Source organism: Sceloporus undulatus, chromosome 2, assembly GCF_019175285.1.
Source record: "Sceloporus undulatus isolate JIND9_A2432 ecotype Alabama chromosome 2, SceUnd_v1.1, whole genome shotgun sequence".
Lineage (NCBI taxonomy): Eukaryota > Metazoa > Chordata > Lepidosauria > Squamata > Phrynosomatidae > Sceloporus > Sceloporus undulatus.
Genome location: NC_056523.1, coordinates 28279217 through 28295816, shown reverse-complemented (window position 1 = coordinate 28295816; position 16600 = coordinate 28279217). Strand labels below are relative to the sequence as shown.

The window sequence follows — 16600 nt, the reverse complement described above, 5'->3', positions numbered from 1 at the left end:
ATTTATGATTCACTCACATGATTAATAAATGGAATGAGAGCTCTACAAACATTCCAACCCAGTCCATGGATGGGCTTTGTTTTTGTTTGAGCTGCTGCCTAGTCAACTTCCGCTTATAATGTATAAGTTGACTGTGTTGATACCTGAAAAAACTATGGATCATTTTAAGGAAGAATGGAAGATGTTAGTAGAATATATTAAAAATAAAAGGGGTTCTGTGATTATTTTAGGTTTTTAAGAGAGAAATGTCATGTAGAGGATTTTATATAAAAATGTTTCGTTTTGTTTAAGACTTTTAAAAGATCTGAGTATGATATTAAGGTAATCTTTCTGAGAGCATTTTAAATAGCTGCATAACTATAGGGGAACAAAAACAATTAATGTTAAAGAAGCATGGTCAGGTACTTTTCAAGCCATAGTTCCCTTGTTTTTGTTTTTTTCAAACTATTTTACAAAAAACAAAAACAAAAAAACAAAAAACCACCCGAACACCAACAAAGTCAACTTCCAAATATGGAGACCCCATGAACTCCAATTCATGCTATCATTAACAGCCTGCTCAGGTGTTGCAGATTCAGGGCTGTGGTTTCCGTGATTGAGCCTATTCATCTGGAATGCAGTCTTCCATTTTTCCTACTGCCTTCTACCAAGCATTATTGTCTTTATTATGTTTCCTAGTGAGTCATTTCTTCTCAACATATGCCCAAAGTGTGATAGTCTCAGTTTAGTCATCTTGGCTTCGAGGGAGATTGTCGGTTTGATTTGCTCCTTAGAACTCTTCTCCAGCATCTCATTTCAAATGAGTTGATTTTTCTTCCTAGCAGCTTTCTTCACTTTCCCACTTTCACAACTGGAAGACAATGGTAAACCACTCCTGAAACCTTATAATCTGAAAATCCTATGATGGATGGGCTACTGGAACCATAATGGTGGGAGCAAGCCAGGGGGTTCAGACTTGCACCCTACTGTTCCCAGCCAAATGAATGAATGCTTGACTAGGGCTAAAATTAACCATGAATAAGGACTCAATTATAACAATGGCTATTTAAAAAAAATCAATGCCCTCCTTACCAGTTTTTCCTGTATTTTTCATCCAAGTCTTGTTTGAAGATTCATTATCAAAACCAACCAGGTGTATTTCTTGATATTCTTCTCCAACATGTGTTTGATGATCTATGATATCTATTGGAGACTGGTGAGTTCTTCCGCAGTCCATGTTTGAAGTAACCCAGTGCTCAGGACCATATGCACCTGTTTGAAGGAAAAAGACAGTTGATGTAATGATGGTTCAACCAATAAGCAGACAGAGCTGAGTTATGAAGAGCCACTTAAAAGAGCAGACCCACACCCCAAACTTGGCAGACACCATTATATTTATAAAACGGTACCTCTGCAATTAATTTTCTTTGCATTTATATATAGTGTTCATTTCTAAAAACAGTTTGCTATGACATTTTCTAACACAAATTCCATATGGGTAATGACATTAGAATGTTAGTTTAAACACATGCCTATTGACGGATTCAAGCACCAAAGCCAATTAATTACAAATCTGGAGTAATAAATTTTATGAGACAAACATAAATCCAGCTTCCAGCTTCAGGCGGTCTTGGATGAAACGGATTATCTAGACCCATTTCAAACTGGCTTCCGGGCGGGTTACGGGGTTGAGACGGCCATGGTCGCCTTGGTCGATGATCTCCGTCTGAGCATCGACAGGGGAAGCGTGTCCCTGTTGGTGCTCTTGGACATCTCAGCAGCTTTCGATACCATAGACCATGGTATCCTTCTGGGACGCCTGGCAGAGGTGGGAATCGGGGGCACTGCGCTCCAGTGGTTCCGGTCCTACCTCTCCGGGAGGTCCCAGATGGTGCAGCTGGGAGACGTGTGCTCCGACGAGAGGCCCCTTAAAACCGGGGTCCCTCAAGGAGCCATTCTGTCTCCCATGCTATTTAACATTTACATGAAACCGCTGGGAGAGATCATCCGGAGACATGGGGCGCGGGGTTATCAGTACGCTGATGACACCCAAATCATTTTCTCTATGTCTCCGACTGATGCAGTGACTGGGGATGGCGTCTCTCCTCTCATGGCCTGTCTAGAGTCAGTAATGGGCTGGATGAGGGAAAACCGACTCAAATTGAATCCAGAGAAAACGGAGGTACTAGTGATAGGTTCTCCTGGTCCAGGAATGGCGGTGGTTCCACCTGTCCTGAACGGGGTCACGCTCCCTGTGAAGGACTCCATGCGCAGTCTGGGGGTGCTTCTTGACTCGTCGCTTCACCTGACTGCTCAGGTGAATGCGACGGTCAGGAGCACCTGTTATCAGCTTCGGCTGATCCGCCAGCTGCGCCCATACCTGGCCCAGAGGGACCTAGAAACGGTTGTACATGCTCTGGTAACTTCGAGACTGGATTTCTGCAATGTACTCTACATGGGGCAACCCTTATACCAAACTCGGAAGCTACAAATGGTGCAGAATATGGCAGCCCGGCTGGTCACTGGCGCTCCCAGGACCAGCCATATAACACCGGTTTTAAAAGATCTCCATTGGCTGCCCATTCGCTTCCGAGCTCAATATAAGGTGTTGGTTATTACCTATAAAGCCCTAAATGGCTTGGGCCCAGGATACCTAAAGGACCGCCTCTCCCCGTACATTCCGCCTCGCACCCTCAGAACATCTGGGCAGCAATTACTGAAGGTACCTGGGGCTAGGTTAACCTCCACCACGAGGAGGACATTTTCCACGGCTGCCCCAGCCCTTTGGAATACGCTGCCCATTGAGCTCCGCTCATCTACCACCCTGGCCCAATTCAGGAAGGACTTAAAAACCTTCCTGTTTCAACAGGCATTCCCCGATTAAATATCGTGTGGGCCTCCCTCCTCTTCCGTGGCCAAGAGGTTGGGCTATGGGGCTTTTTCTCCTGTTATTTTCTTGATGTATTGATGTATTTGTATGGTTTTAATTTTTTGTATTGATAATATGGATTGTGTGTGTTTTTAATTGTTTTGTAAGCCGCCCTGATCGTTGGAAGGGCGGGGTATAAATAAAATTTTTATTTTATTTTATTAACATTTTAAAAAATGGGATTCTATTTTTATTTTAAATGCTTGTGAGGAGCAAGTATATAACAGTAAAAATGATTTATATAAATATTCTATAAAATTTAAAATCAAGATGGAGAGCTGTAGCAGAATCTTCTTATTTGCTGCCAACTATTGCAAAGTTTACAATTACCTATTATTTTTTTCTGCCCATGAACATTCAAGTGCAGTTTTAATTGAAACTGATCTTCCACTGCAGATTTCAAAATAATTCTTTTTCTAAGTGGCTCATGCTCCAAGGTTGAGTCTCCTTTATGCAAAATACTTGGGATTAGAAGTGTTTTGGATTTTGGGTTTTATTTTTTTGGATTTTAGAATACCTATACGTTTTATACACACATTATAAACATACTATGAAGGTAATTTTATATGATATTTGTAAACATTTTGTGAATGAAACAAAGTTGTGCACTGAACCACCAGAAAACAAAGGTGTCACTATCTCAGGCATCAATAAAATAAAATGCTGCCCACAGATATAACGGAGAGAATGCTGTCTTCCTACCTATATTGAAATAGATCAATTAATAATAATAATAATAATAATAATAACAACAATAATAAATAAAATATTTATTTATATCCTACCTCTTCCATATTGGTAAGCTTCTCTATGTAAAACACTATGTGTGTACATATCAGAGAGAGAGAGAGAGAGAGAGAGAGAGAATGCATTTTCTGTTGCCACTTGCAGCAAAATATCATAGGAATGTCTTGATCCACTTTGTAAATATCATACACAGGAAAGAAGCTTTGGAAAGACTTACATATTATCATAGCAATCCATGAAAATAAAATTACATCCCCATCTAACCTGACCAGTTAGCATGAAAACGTAGTCATCATCGCTATGGATTTTAGAAGCAGCCAATAAACGTATCCAACAGCATATGAGTGCAAGCTACCTAATAGTGTTATTTCACTAGCCACCAAATGTGATACTTCTCAGTTCACAAAATAATAATAATAATAATAATAATAATAAATTATCATGCCAATGCTGACAAAAACCACATTTCTATCTCCATGGTCGGAGAATTCTAAACCACTGATTTAATATGACCTTCCCCAAGCAAGTAGTCTGCAGATGTATTAGACTGTCTGGCCATAAGAGCTAAGAATGATGAAAGTTGCAGTCTAACTCATCTGTGCACCAGATTAGGGAAAGCCAGTTTAATTCACCTAAATGGCAGTTCTTGTATTACATGCCAACTGTGACTGCTTTCCTAAACTTCCTATTTGTAGAGGGCAATACTTCCTTCCAGAGGAGAGGGGAGGAAGAATCCTTGGTTAGACCTTCAACTGAAACATTCACCTTTTTTCCTTCACCCAAAAACTTCTAAAAGTAGTTTTAATAATAGCTTCTTTAATACTTAAGCTGTCTTTAAATAGAACTGAAAAAATAGCTTGTTGTCTTGCTACTGTATATTCCAAATAATGATTTCACCTCACTAATGAAAAGCCATTAAAAATAATGAATTCCATCTAGATCTAATTAAAGCAAATATAAACTTTCAAGTTTTTTTAATTTACCCTAGTCATTTTTTGTGCAAAACTTATAGATTAAATATATAAATTTAAAAAGTAGTATTAACACCCAGTCGCTTAAATTTTCTTCATTTCCATTAACTTTCCAATTACCAGTTTTGTAGTTTTCTATAAAGTGATTCTCTGCAAATATTTCTTAACACAAAAGGAGCTCTTCATTTCCTAGTAACTGGATACCTTTGCTTTTCAAGTGCTTTGTAATGCACACCATATATTTGCCAGTGAAAGGAGTTCCAGAAATGGCATTTATTTCTCTTCATTTACTTGCATACTTGCATGAATACCCTTGCTATGAACACTGTGGTACTCTGATGGCTATTCTTTATCCTACTTTTATGCTGATCTAGGTAAAACCAGGACAAGTCAATTGCTTGTATTCTCAGCTGCTTGTAACAACAGCATTGGCAAAATGACCCTATCATTTTATGCCAACCACTGCAGTTAAAGAACAATTACTACAAAACACATTGTGCACAGCCAAACCAAGAAGAGTCTGGCCTTGGGGCAAACAGTACAGATCACTGTAATACAGAACAGCATCACAAAGTTACCATTTGGATCAAACCCATTGTTTAACTTGGCACATTCTATATTTACTAGGCTTTCATGCAATGGCTTCCTGGACATCCTGGGGATGGGGGAACAAGTATTTTCTGGTCAGGATTTCTCTTGTACTATAAGAAAGATTTATTGTACTGGTATGTAGAACCGAGATGAAAACACTAACTATAGGCTGCCAAGAAATGGCATGGTTGCAGATGTAGGTCACTGCTAATTCCATATAACCCTGCAGGCTCAATGGCATAGGATGACACAGTCCCTGTAATTTCACTCATTTTTGAAGTTTTGATCTGGCAGTGCTACTTCATGAATGTGTGCCTGTATATTACCAGGCCTTAAGGCTGTTTTTAGAAGCCAAAAGTTGGTACATCCATTTGCTAGTCTGGCATAATAGGGAATAAAATGGCAGCTTTCCTTCACATAACTTTGCTAATATGGTCTCTCCAACCATTTTGCTTGATAAAATGACAGACACTCCATCTGGGCCACTGAGATAATTTGCCTCCTATCTGCCAGATCTGTCACGCCACAAAAAATACTCAGCACAATCAAGCTCAATTTAGGAGAAACTTATTGAAATGACAATGCCATTTTTGTCTATTTAAAAATTCAGATGTTCATACTCATTTGCAAAATTTCAGGATTGACAATGATGCTTGTCCACTTGTACCAATGAGTACAAAAATAGCAAATGCCCAAGGCCAACATCTCTGTTGATGCCTACATTTTACCACATTTGGAGTAGTTCCACTCAGTGGCATTAAAAACAACAACACTAAAGTGTCACCACATTAGACAACATTAAGCCTGCTGTTAAATTAACCATTGGCCATTGTAAAGAAATCATTATAATTCATAAATTTTACTATGGGATTATGTGTATGGGCTTAAAAGTGAGGCACAGATGTGTCACTGCCGATACTTCTGATAAGCAGATGTTATGGACAAAATTCTAGAAGTTGGAAAGAATACTGTAGCCCTACTCTCTTCTTCCTCATGTGCAGGACTAGTTAAATGATGGGGGGGATGAGTGCTCATGGAAGTCCCATCTCCAAGCATCTATACTTTTGTCCTCTCATAATGTGCTAGACTGTTGCACACTGATGTGAAAATCTGAAGAGGTCTCTGTAATCACATTCAATTGAATTTGTTTACATTATCAGGAAACGTGACATGACCAGGTCCTGATGATGGAAGCTCTATAACAGTGCTCAGCTGAATGTAAAAAAAAAAAGATCTCTAAAGAGACCTTTGCACTGAATCCATGAATTTCAGGGATGCTGCTAGTTGGGTGGAGACAGTAGGCGGCAGAGCTTATAAATGTTCCCACATCCTCAAAATCCACTTAGAGTAGTGACCAGACAAACATTTGAACAGAGTTTACATGTGTCTACTTCAAAGGAAAAGGCAGACAACCAGATAGCTATAAAATTCTTGATGGACAAAGATGCAGATAATAGTAGGTTTTACTGCAAAATCCATCAGTGTTATTTTCCATGTTAATTACACTGTCATGCTTTTTCAACTGAACTGAAATAAAAAGGTCATATTGGTCTCTATGTTATTGTTATAGAGTTCCCAAGATAGTGGGAAGGGCAGCTAAGAACAAAACTTGTGTTTAATCTATAAACCTACAATCAATGCAAAGACATCTAAATGTTACGAGGAGAATAAGAACAACGGTAAGTAAAATTGTCCCTGAGCATATTGGACCTCTCTCTGCCCCAGTGTTAAAATGCCCCAGATTTGGACATTGTTACTTTGTAGAATTGGCTGCCAAAAAAAGGAAAAGCAACAAGAGAGGGAAACACAGTGGATTTTGATTTAACACAAGAAGTAAGTTTAATAATAAACTGCTGAAAGATGTAGCATGCGTCTAGGTTTTACAGAGCTTTGTGCACATACTTGAACAATGCTTGCACAGCAGTGGCAATAAAATTAATAAGCAGAACTTACTGAATAGGAGAATAAGTTATTGCATCAGATATGAACTTCAGTAGCAACTTAGTGTGACTAAAATAATTCCCATTCTCTAGTTTTCATAATTTGCTGCATTTTTGGAAAACGCTCAGAACAAACCTGGTACTTCATAAAAATTTATTTCTTGCTTGTCTGCCACAGTGACATCTTGCAAATTGCATCCCCCCCCCCCACACACACATTTCTCTTAATAAAGAAGGCAGGGTCTTAAAACAAAATAAGAAAAATTCAGTATGAAATGAGAGTGCAGAGGGACTTCCTGAGAAGCAAATGTGCTTTTGTAGTGCATACAATGAATAAGACATAACATCTGAATGACTAGATTTGACTAAGGTCCATCAAATCCAGCAACCTGGGCTAAATCCAATGGTTAGTTTCAAATACAGCAGGCCTACGGAATCAATGGGACTTATAAATACTGATTTAACAAGTCCCATATGGTCAGTTGGTCTACTCTTGCCAGGACTAACAATTAGATTTAGTTTTTTGTGGGGTTTTCAGGCTATGTGGCCATGTTCTGGAAGAGTTTGTTCCCGATGTTTCACCAGCATCTATGGATAGCATCTTCAGAGAATGCTGCCATGGAAGTGAGTGGTGTGTGTGTGTGTGTGATTTACCTGTTAATCTCTGTGTTGATCTGTTGTTGAATGATAAGGCCTCAAGGTGCCTATTTAATTAATGATCCATTGTCTGCTGGGAAATCCCCCTGACCCTGGGTGGTTTTCATTTGGATGGGCTGGGTCTTGATTTTGGTGTTTTTCAGGACTGATAGCTAAACTTTGGCGGGATATAGACCGCCACTTTGCGGCGGTCTCCCGCCGGTGCCATTTGCTCCGTGAGGGAGCCGCAGCAGCCAAACCGCGCGGCTCCCGCGTGGAGCAAAAAAGAAGCTCCATTTTGGAGCTTCTTTTTGCGGCGCCTTTATGACGCATTCACAACGTCATTGGCATCGCGACACGTCTGGACGCTATGCGTCCAGTACGTAAACATGGCGGCCCCCATGTGGAAGGGGCGCCGCCATGTTGTACGTATTCTATACGTACTAGGGTTAGGGGGGTGCGGAAGCACCGCCCCTTCCTAACCCTAGTACGTATAGAATACGTACTATATGGCGGTCTATATCCTGCCTCTGTTTACTTTAAGGGTTACTTCTTTCCTGTCAAAGTTGTCCAAGTGTTTATGGATTTCAATATCAGTCTGCAACGTCTCTCACAGATGCAGGAGACTACGCCATACTGTGCAGCAGCAGACATGTCTACATAGGGACCACCAAATGCAGCGTCCAAGCACAAATCAAGAAACACAAGAGACACTGCAGACTGGGTCAGTCAGAAAAATGAGCAGTAGCAGAACACGTTATAAACCACCTGGAGCATAAAATGCTATTTGAAAATACTGAAATTCTGGACCATGCCAACAACTATCAGATCAGAATGCACAGGGAAGCCACAAAAATCCATAAATACCTGGACAACTTCAATCTTTAAAACCCCATAAAAAACTATGGATTCCGGCCATGCAAGACTTTGACTTCAAATTAGATTTAGCCCAGTGTTTCTAACAGAAGTTTCTCAAAATGGTGACTAGAATCCTGTCAGCTACTTAGTTACGTGGGGCCAGGAGGATATACAGGGGGACCTCACTATCAACAGAGCTGAGGATCTGAGGACAGCAAACCCCTTTGTCCCAAATGGCAGCACATGCACACACCTGCACTAGTGTCTCTACGTACATAATGCTGCCATTAGCACAATGAAAATGGGACTTGAGGTTCTGCTTTTTTTGTATCTGCCGGGGCAAGGGGGTATGAAGGTCTGATTGTACATGACAAAGTAACATCTCTTGGCCTGAGCCCCTTCCCCCCACTAAACCTGAGGGAAATGTCATTCATCCAGTGGTCCAATTGCTGGCAGAACGGAGCTGATGCCCAACAAGGTAGATTTGGTGGGGATTTACAATTGTGGCAATAGTGTCACAATTATGGCTAACAGTGTGCCCACTCTGCAGAATTAATGTATTTTAACACCACTTTAACTGTCATGACTCTATTCCACAGAATCTTAGGATGTATAATTTAGTGAAGTATTCAGCCTGGTTTGCCAGAGAGCTCTGTTGCCTCACCAAACTGCAAATCCCAGGATTTTGCAGGAGAGCATCATGGCCAGGACAGTTAAATTGGTATCAAAACCCTAAGTAAGAATTATGAGTACAAAATAGTTACTGAGATCTACTCATTCGCAATGGTTTTGAATCCACAATAGCTACTTAGTCATGATTTTGACATGTCCACCTACTTTACTTGGCACCTGGTACATGGGGAGAAGGAGATCCATTCTGATGTCAACTGGAGTGCAGGTGAAGGGAATTTCTGTCAGGTTTGGGGGATGGGGTCAGGCCAGTTACTTAGTTAATTATACTTAAGGGTCCAAAACACACTGCAGAAATAATGCAGTTTGATACCACTTTAACTGCCCTAGCTCAATGCTAGGACATTCTGAGAATTGTAGTTTATTGTGGCACCAGAGCTCACTGACAAAGAAGAGTAAATATCTCAGAAAACTACCGTTTCTAGAATTCCTTAGCATCGAGCCAGGGCAGTTATAGAGATGTCAAAGTGGATTATTTCTGCCGTGTGTTTTGAACCTAGGTTGTGATACAGAATTCCAGCTGATCTTGATAACTCTTGCATTTATTCTGTGGTTATTGCCCATGCGTAGAACTCCTTTGTACAAAGAGGTTCTATTTAGTTTCTGGCTAGTTTTTATTTATTTATTCATATAATATCCTTCTTTTCTCCAAATATGTGAATCCAAGGCAGCTCACAACATAGATTGAAACAAAACATAGCTAAACAGCAACAGCTTAAAACAACTATGGAAATTACCCTATTTAAGACAGCACTCATTTAAAAGCATTAAAAATAATAATGAAAAAAGCACAGGAAAAAAAGGACAAAATTAAAAGTTGCTTCTTTAGTAACCAGCTGACACTCAAAAGCTTGCCTAAATAAATAAATGAAAAGTCTTTGCCCGCAGATGGAAGAAGAACAAAGAGAAAGCCAGCTTAGCTTTCTGTGAAAGGAAGTTCCACAGCAATTAGTCTGACTGATGTTTGCCTGACTATATTATAAAACAGCCAAAAAGAAAAGAAAAAGAAAAGAAAACAGAAGGAATATATATGGTGTTAACGATAAGAGGAAAAGCTTCTATCAATAACTTTTTTGCACAGATGTACATTTAAATTCAAAGTAAAATCCCAATTATCATTAGACACGACAGCATCTTATATTTAAGACAGCATGGATGTCCATTTTAAAACAAGGATGTTAATTATCAGTTGGATGTGAAGTGCTGCCTTTGCCTTGGCTAGACCTCCATCTTGTCTTTATTCAGATCACAAAGGCAGAGGAAAACAGAAAGTGCTGTTATTGCTGAGACAGTTTACAAGCAACACCTGAGTAATTAGCATTTGCTAAATATTGACCTGTCTACAAGCAGATAGTTCTCAGAGTTTAAGGGAAAAGCTATTCCTCCATCTTGGGGCCTTTAAATAGCGTGGATGTGACAACAGATTATTCAATCCAACTGTCCCTTACTCTGATATTCAGTAACATAATAGCTCCCAAGATGTTTTACAAGCTATTGCCAGCTCTTATTTAATGACACTTAATACTCCCGAAGCCTGGCTTTCATTAGCATTCTTTCCATATTCCAACCATTAATGTGAAAGCAGTATGAACTGGAGCAAATAATAAGATGCTAAATAGCACAGTTGTTTCTTTTGGATTCCTTTAAGGTCTGCAGCAGATGTGACTAGAGTAATACCTAAGGAATCCTTTATTAGCTTAATTTTAAACAATGGATATGCCCTCCTAGGCTTTTCATGGTGGTGGAGAGCAAGTGATATTGTTGACCTCTAGCCTATGATTGGATGAAGGTGGGAGAGATTTGGTGCTCTGAAAAGTCTTGACCTTTTCTCTTTGGGGCAGTGTGTATGTGTTAGACCCAATTTTATTTATTTATTTATTTATTTATTTATTTATTTATATCACACCTTTCTCTCGATAAAGTGATTCAAGGCAGGTACCAATAGGCAGCAGTATGCTTGCTTCTTAATTCTGTGTTATCTGATTTTATCAGTTATCTGGTAATAACATCCATATTTGAGTGGCTACCCATTCTCCCGGAGAATGAAGTATGCACCAGCCATGCTCCCTAAGTATTATTCCTATGTATCATTCAGATTAATACAAATTTAGCAATAGCCGCTGTGTCTGAGTACTTTACATGTCACTACCCAAAGGGAAGGGCTGATACATTCTGTGTTAATAGCCCCATCATGTGTATGCTGCTGAGTGCTTGAGGGACATTTATAAACAACATCTATCAGCAAAAATGAAATCTGCTTCCATGCCAACAAAGTTCAGCTGGGCAAGTTGACTGTAATGGCTAAAAAGTTAAGACTGCTTAGAGTTTGGAAAAGTTCCAATGAGCATTTACAGGAGGCTTTCTAGAACATGTTGTCCTCCAGATGTGTTGTACAAGAGTTCTGCTCGTATCTTTCTACTGTGAGCCATCCACCAGGTTGGGAAGCTTAATTTGATAAAGATTCAAATCCTACTTGGAAAGTGTGAGATTCCTGCTGAAAGGGCAGCACATGTGGGCACTCTTCCTTTTCAGACATCTTTGTGAAATGGGTGGGTGGGGAGACATACAATGTCCTCTTTTGTATGTTATTTGTAAATGCTAGACAGAGGAAGGATGAGATCCAGTCACCCTTATGTTTAGAATTTCCATTTAATTTGGAACGCCATTCTTACACCTTATCAGCAGCAAAAACAAATCAAAACCCAAAGTAAAATCAAAACAAAATCAAAATAAAATAAAATTAATCAAGTAAGCAGTCAGGCCCATGACAAGTACTTGGAAGAAGCAAGCAAATGGAACCAAAATCTCAACACCGCCATCGTTATAAAATGAAACCAACTGCCTAGAGGGGTTGTGGGATCCCCTTCTCTGGGAGTCTTTGAACAGAGACTAGATTGCTACCTGCTGGGGATGCTTTAGTTGGAGATCCTGCTCTTGATGGGTCCTGAGGACCCTTCCAGCTCTACGATTCTATCTGAAGTTTCAGCCAAATATGGACATTCTGGACCAACAAAGCTCTCCAAACAAAGCTTGCATGATGTTTTAAATTAGGAATAGGAAATGTCAGACCCATGAAGGTAAATCTGGCTCTCCTGAGATTCAAATCCAGTCTCCCTAGGATCTCAAATGTGCCTTGCTGCAGTTCTCCAGCATGTACCTTTCCCCATAACATCATCACTTGGTAGTATTCCATTATTTGCATGAACTTTTCCTTATCCTAAAAGGTTCAGACATTGGCCATAAACTCTACTGGTCATAAAGTCTAAGCTAAAAGGTGCTAGTGTTTTTGCTTCACCTTTTACCCTTGGCCCCATCCACCACTGTAATTTGTTCTTCCTCCAACTTCAAGAACTACTATGAAACTTGATTCCTGGGACAGAAGAGATTCCTTGCTCCTGTTTTAAACTATTTACAAGTTTGTCAACATTGGTCAATGAGACTAAAGCCCAAAATGGATGGGCCAAATAAGGCGGCTTCTGGCTACTTTGGGGGGCATGACACATGCCCCCAAAGCAGCCAGAAGGTTGTGCTAATTGGAGAAAAGTTGGCCCAAAAAGGAGTGGATATAATCTGCTACTTCCAGCAGCTGGCTTGGGAGTGTGGCAGTGGCCTGCTTTGGGAGCAGGCCATGTGGTCGCTGCAGTCATTGCTGAAGTGGCCCTAAGTTCACTGCTATGTACTGATTGTGGAATTTAATCTTAAATTTGCCCTAAGCTATGGGCCATCCATTTAGGCCACTGCCCAAGAAGTCTTGGACAGTTATCTATCTGAGCCCCTCTTTTTTTCTCTCGTGTTTCACTTTATTAAAAGCTGATAAATGCCCATTGTTCCCCCCTCACTACACACAAACATTTCACTTTCAGTAGAGCTAATGTTTTCCAGACTAGATAGCAACTTTATTTATTTAAAGTGCTTTGAAAAAATTTCAGATAACATCTGTGAGATACTCTCTAGATTCTGAAAGGCTCAAATCCAAGTTTTCCAACATCGCTTCAGCAGAAGGACAAATCAAAGTCAAACACAGAGGGAATCTTTAAGGTCACAGTAGTAAATCTAAGTGCTGTACCCACCAAGCAGCCTCTTTACTGTTTTTGCAATCCAGGGCCCTGCTGCTGACATTAAAAAGTGTTCCAGAGCCCCTGCTTCCCTCTTTTAATTAGCTTGTTTGAGAGTCTCCTCTTCAGTGGTGGATACAGTGGATTCTATATATAGCACGGCAAGTAAGGAGCCAACCAATGGAGGGATGAAATAATGACTGCCATACAAATGTAGGTCAGTCAGTGTCTTAGGTTCTTTCCCTATATACACCTGCCTATGACCCTTGGAGGACACATTAGAAACAGGAGGTTGTTACCGATGCCTGAACTGGGATAATCCAAGTACTGTACTGTGCTGTTCTCATTTTCAAGACTACATGCTTATTCACCAGTTTTGAAGCAACTAAAACTCTGTTATATGCTTTTAAAGCACTATAATGAGAACACCATCCAGCTAGTTCAGTGCCAGTGTGCATTCCAACAGAAAGACTCAACCTGAAAGCAGTAACTTAAAATTAAATGTACGGCCTTGTAATACACTATGACAGGTAGATAACGAAGGGATACATTCAAACATAATGTAATAAAAGCAGATGAATTATTTTACTGGTGTAATGAGTAATAGGTTTTAGAATGTACCTTTAACAAGCATTTAAAAAAAGTTTTGATAATTTTTTTTAAAAAGTCTTATGCTATCCTCCTATCAAACTTAACCCTCCCCCTCAAACAGATATAACGAAAAAGGAATGAACATCATACTGAACAGCACAATGGTTTACAGGCAATGACAACCAAGTACCTTTTAGCCACTATGACAATTAACAGGGGACAAATTAATTTTAAAAAATAATTTTTTAAACCCTGTATGGATTAAATCCCCAAATGGCATATTTGAGATATATGGTTCCAACAAATATATGCATCAAAAATGATGGTCCACACAGATGGGTTCTGGAGGAAATAACTCCCCCAGTCACAAAGCCAAGCCTACACTCCTGCCTGTTTCCTGGCTCACAGGGAAAACCCACTCTTTCTTAATAAACACAGAATTCTGGAGACATCCAAAGAAAAAAGGACAAGACTTACAAATCTGCAAAGGAACTGCTGAAGGCCAAGGCTTTGAAGAGAATATACTCATTCCACAGATGGGGTAGTTTGACAGGCAGCAAGTAGTGCTTCCCACTGATATCTGGAACACCATAAGGCCTCCTCTCCCTCCCGATTCACGGTGCAGCTGTGGTGAACCATAGGTTGACACTACAGAGTCCTGGCAGCTTCTTGCTGGCAAGGATGCATTATGCTGAGAAAATATTAATGACTCTGGCAGGTCTGGTACTTACAACCTTGTCAGCTAGCTTTTTGCATGCAGCCCCTGAAACATAATGACTGTGCTACCTGCTATTATATACTGTCTTTAGGGTGTGCCAGCTACTTAGTTAACCCTATTAGACTTATGGGGTGGCTGTGGAACACTTGTGGAAATGTTCAACTTGTAGAAGATTTATGGCCATTGTATTTTCGAGCGACTGAAAAATCAGACCTTTTGTAAAAGGCATCTGAACTCCCCAGAAGAAGAAAGAATCAGTTATTATCAGGGAGCTTTAAAAATATTATTTTTTAAAAGGGAAACAACAGCAGTGTTTTGGCAGAGATGCTCATCAGTACATAGCCATACCTGGCCTTATCTGCATCACCAATTCCCAGCTGACTGAGTAGATTCATTAACAACACAATCTCTGGTGACTGAAATGAAGTCTCATTCTTCCTATCACTGGTGCCTTGCTGTTTGTTGTTGCCTCTCACTGTGCACACAAGTAATTAACTTACTATGCTCCACTAGCTCCTGACACATTACTTGGCATAGAAAAATTCACCTGCAGGTAGTTAAGAATGCAGCCCTGTTTCCAGTCAAACAAACTTTGCCAGAAAGAGATTGGTTTTTAGGGGAGGGAAAGGGAGGGTAGCAGCTTCACACTGATATAACTTGGGAAGGATTATAACAGGCTCCAATTATGACTCGTGGGAGTGGCAGGTAATAATTAAATGAATATTTATGTGGCATATCAGGGAACTTAAAAGCATTTTGCTGCCTTTACTTTTGTATTCCTTTTGGTGACCCTTCCAGACATGCCACCCTTGTTATCCAGATTTTGCATGCAGTGGGACAGAGGCTGAGAGAATGATGCCTTCAACGCTGTCCTAATGAAACTTATTGCTTCAGGTCATCTTCTTCACCTCCTCTCCATAGGTGAAAAATCAATGCCCTGCCCCATTCAGTCACCCTATGGGAAAATAAAGTGAAACTCAGGGTGTATAGACACTGCAGGGAAAAATGCCATTTGACACCACTTTAACTGCCATGACTTCATCCTACAGAAGTCTGGGATTTGTAGTTTGGTGAGACACCAGAACTTTCTGACAAACCAGGCTGAACAGCTCACCTCACTACAAAATAATAATAATAATAATAATAATAATAATAATAATAATAATAATAATTATTATTATTATTATTTCTACCCCGCCTCTCCAACAAGAATTCCACAGGATGGAGACAGGTAAAATGTTGTCAAACTGCTTAATTTCTGCAGTGTGGAAGAGATGTCAGATGATCCCCTTCAAGTATAAGCTTGAGTTCCATTCATAAAGTAAAATGTTTGTCTTTGCCTGCCTTCCCCAAGCCAGCACCCTCCAAATATGATGGACTACAAACCCCAACACCTCATCATCCTGATAAGCTGGTGGATGACAATGGATAATTGCAATGCCCATTGGGCTTCAGGAAGATGCCATAGTGGAGGAAGGCTGACCTATGGGTTTATTTTCAAAATACAGTCAGTCTAATGCTTTTATTCATTATGAGTACTGTACATTTATATCTCTGAAGGTTATCGCATCAGTGCCTGAAACGTTTCTATTCTGTTCCCAAAACGTTTCAAGATGTAACGTTATGGGAACAGATATTATCGCATTCGAAAATGTAAAGCGTTCCGAGAACATAACGGGAACACAATTTACCGCATTTGTCCTTATAGGAAGCGTGATAAGTATGAGAACTTTTCAATATTTGCACATGCGTATTTGTAACAGTGTATTCATGTTCATGAGTACCACATACACAGAACAAAAGGCTTTTACAAGGAGATATTTGTGCAAACACAACCTAATCTTTTTATATACAAGATACATATAGACACACACACACACACACACACACACACA

The 16600-nt window shown here is 39.9% G+C and overlaps 1 protein-coding gene across 8 annotated transcripts in view; it reads right to left on the bottom strand.

The window, feature by feature from the left end:
- PTPRG (protein tyrosine phosphatase receptor type G) overlaps positions 1–16600 on the bottom strand; it is a 745385-nt gene that overhangs the window by 344891 nt on the left and 383894 nt on the right. For all 8 annotated transcript variants that reach the window (XM_042447272.1, XM_042447274.1, XM_042447270.1 and 5 more), the window contains exon 3: positions 1072–1251. In XM_042447272.1, coding sequence (XP_042303206.1) covers positions 1072–1251 — 180 coding nt within the window. The remainder of the gene's footprint in view (positions 1–1071; positions 1252–16600) is intronic.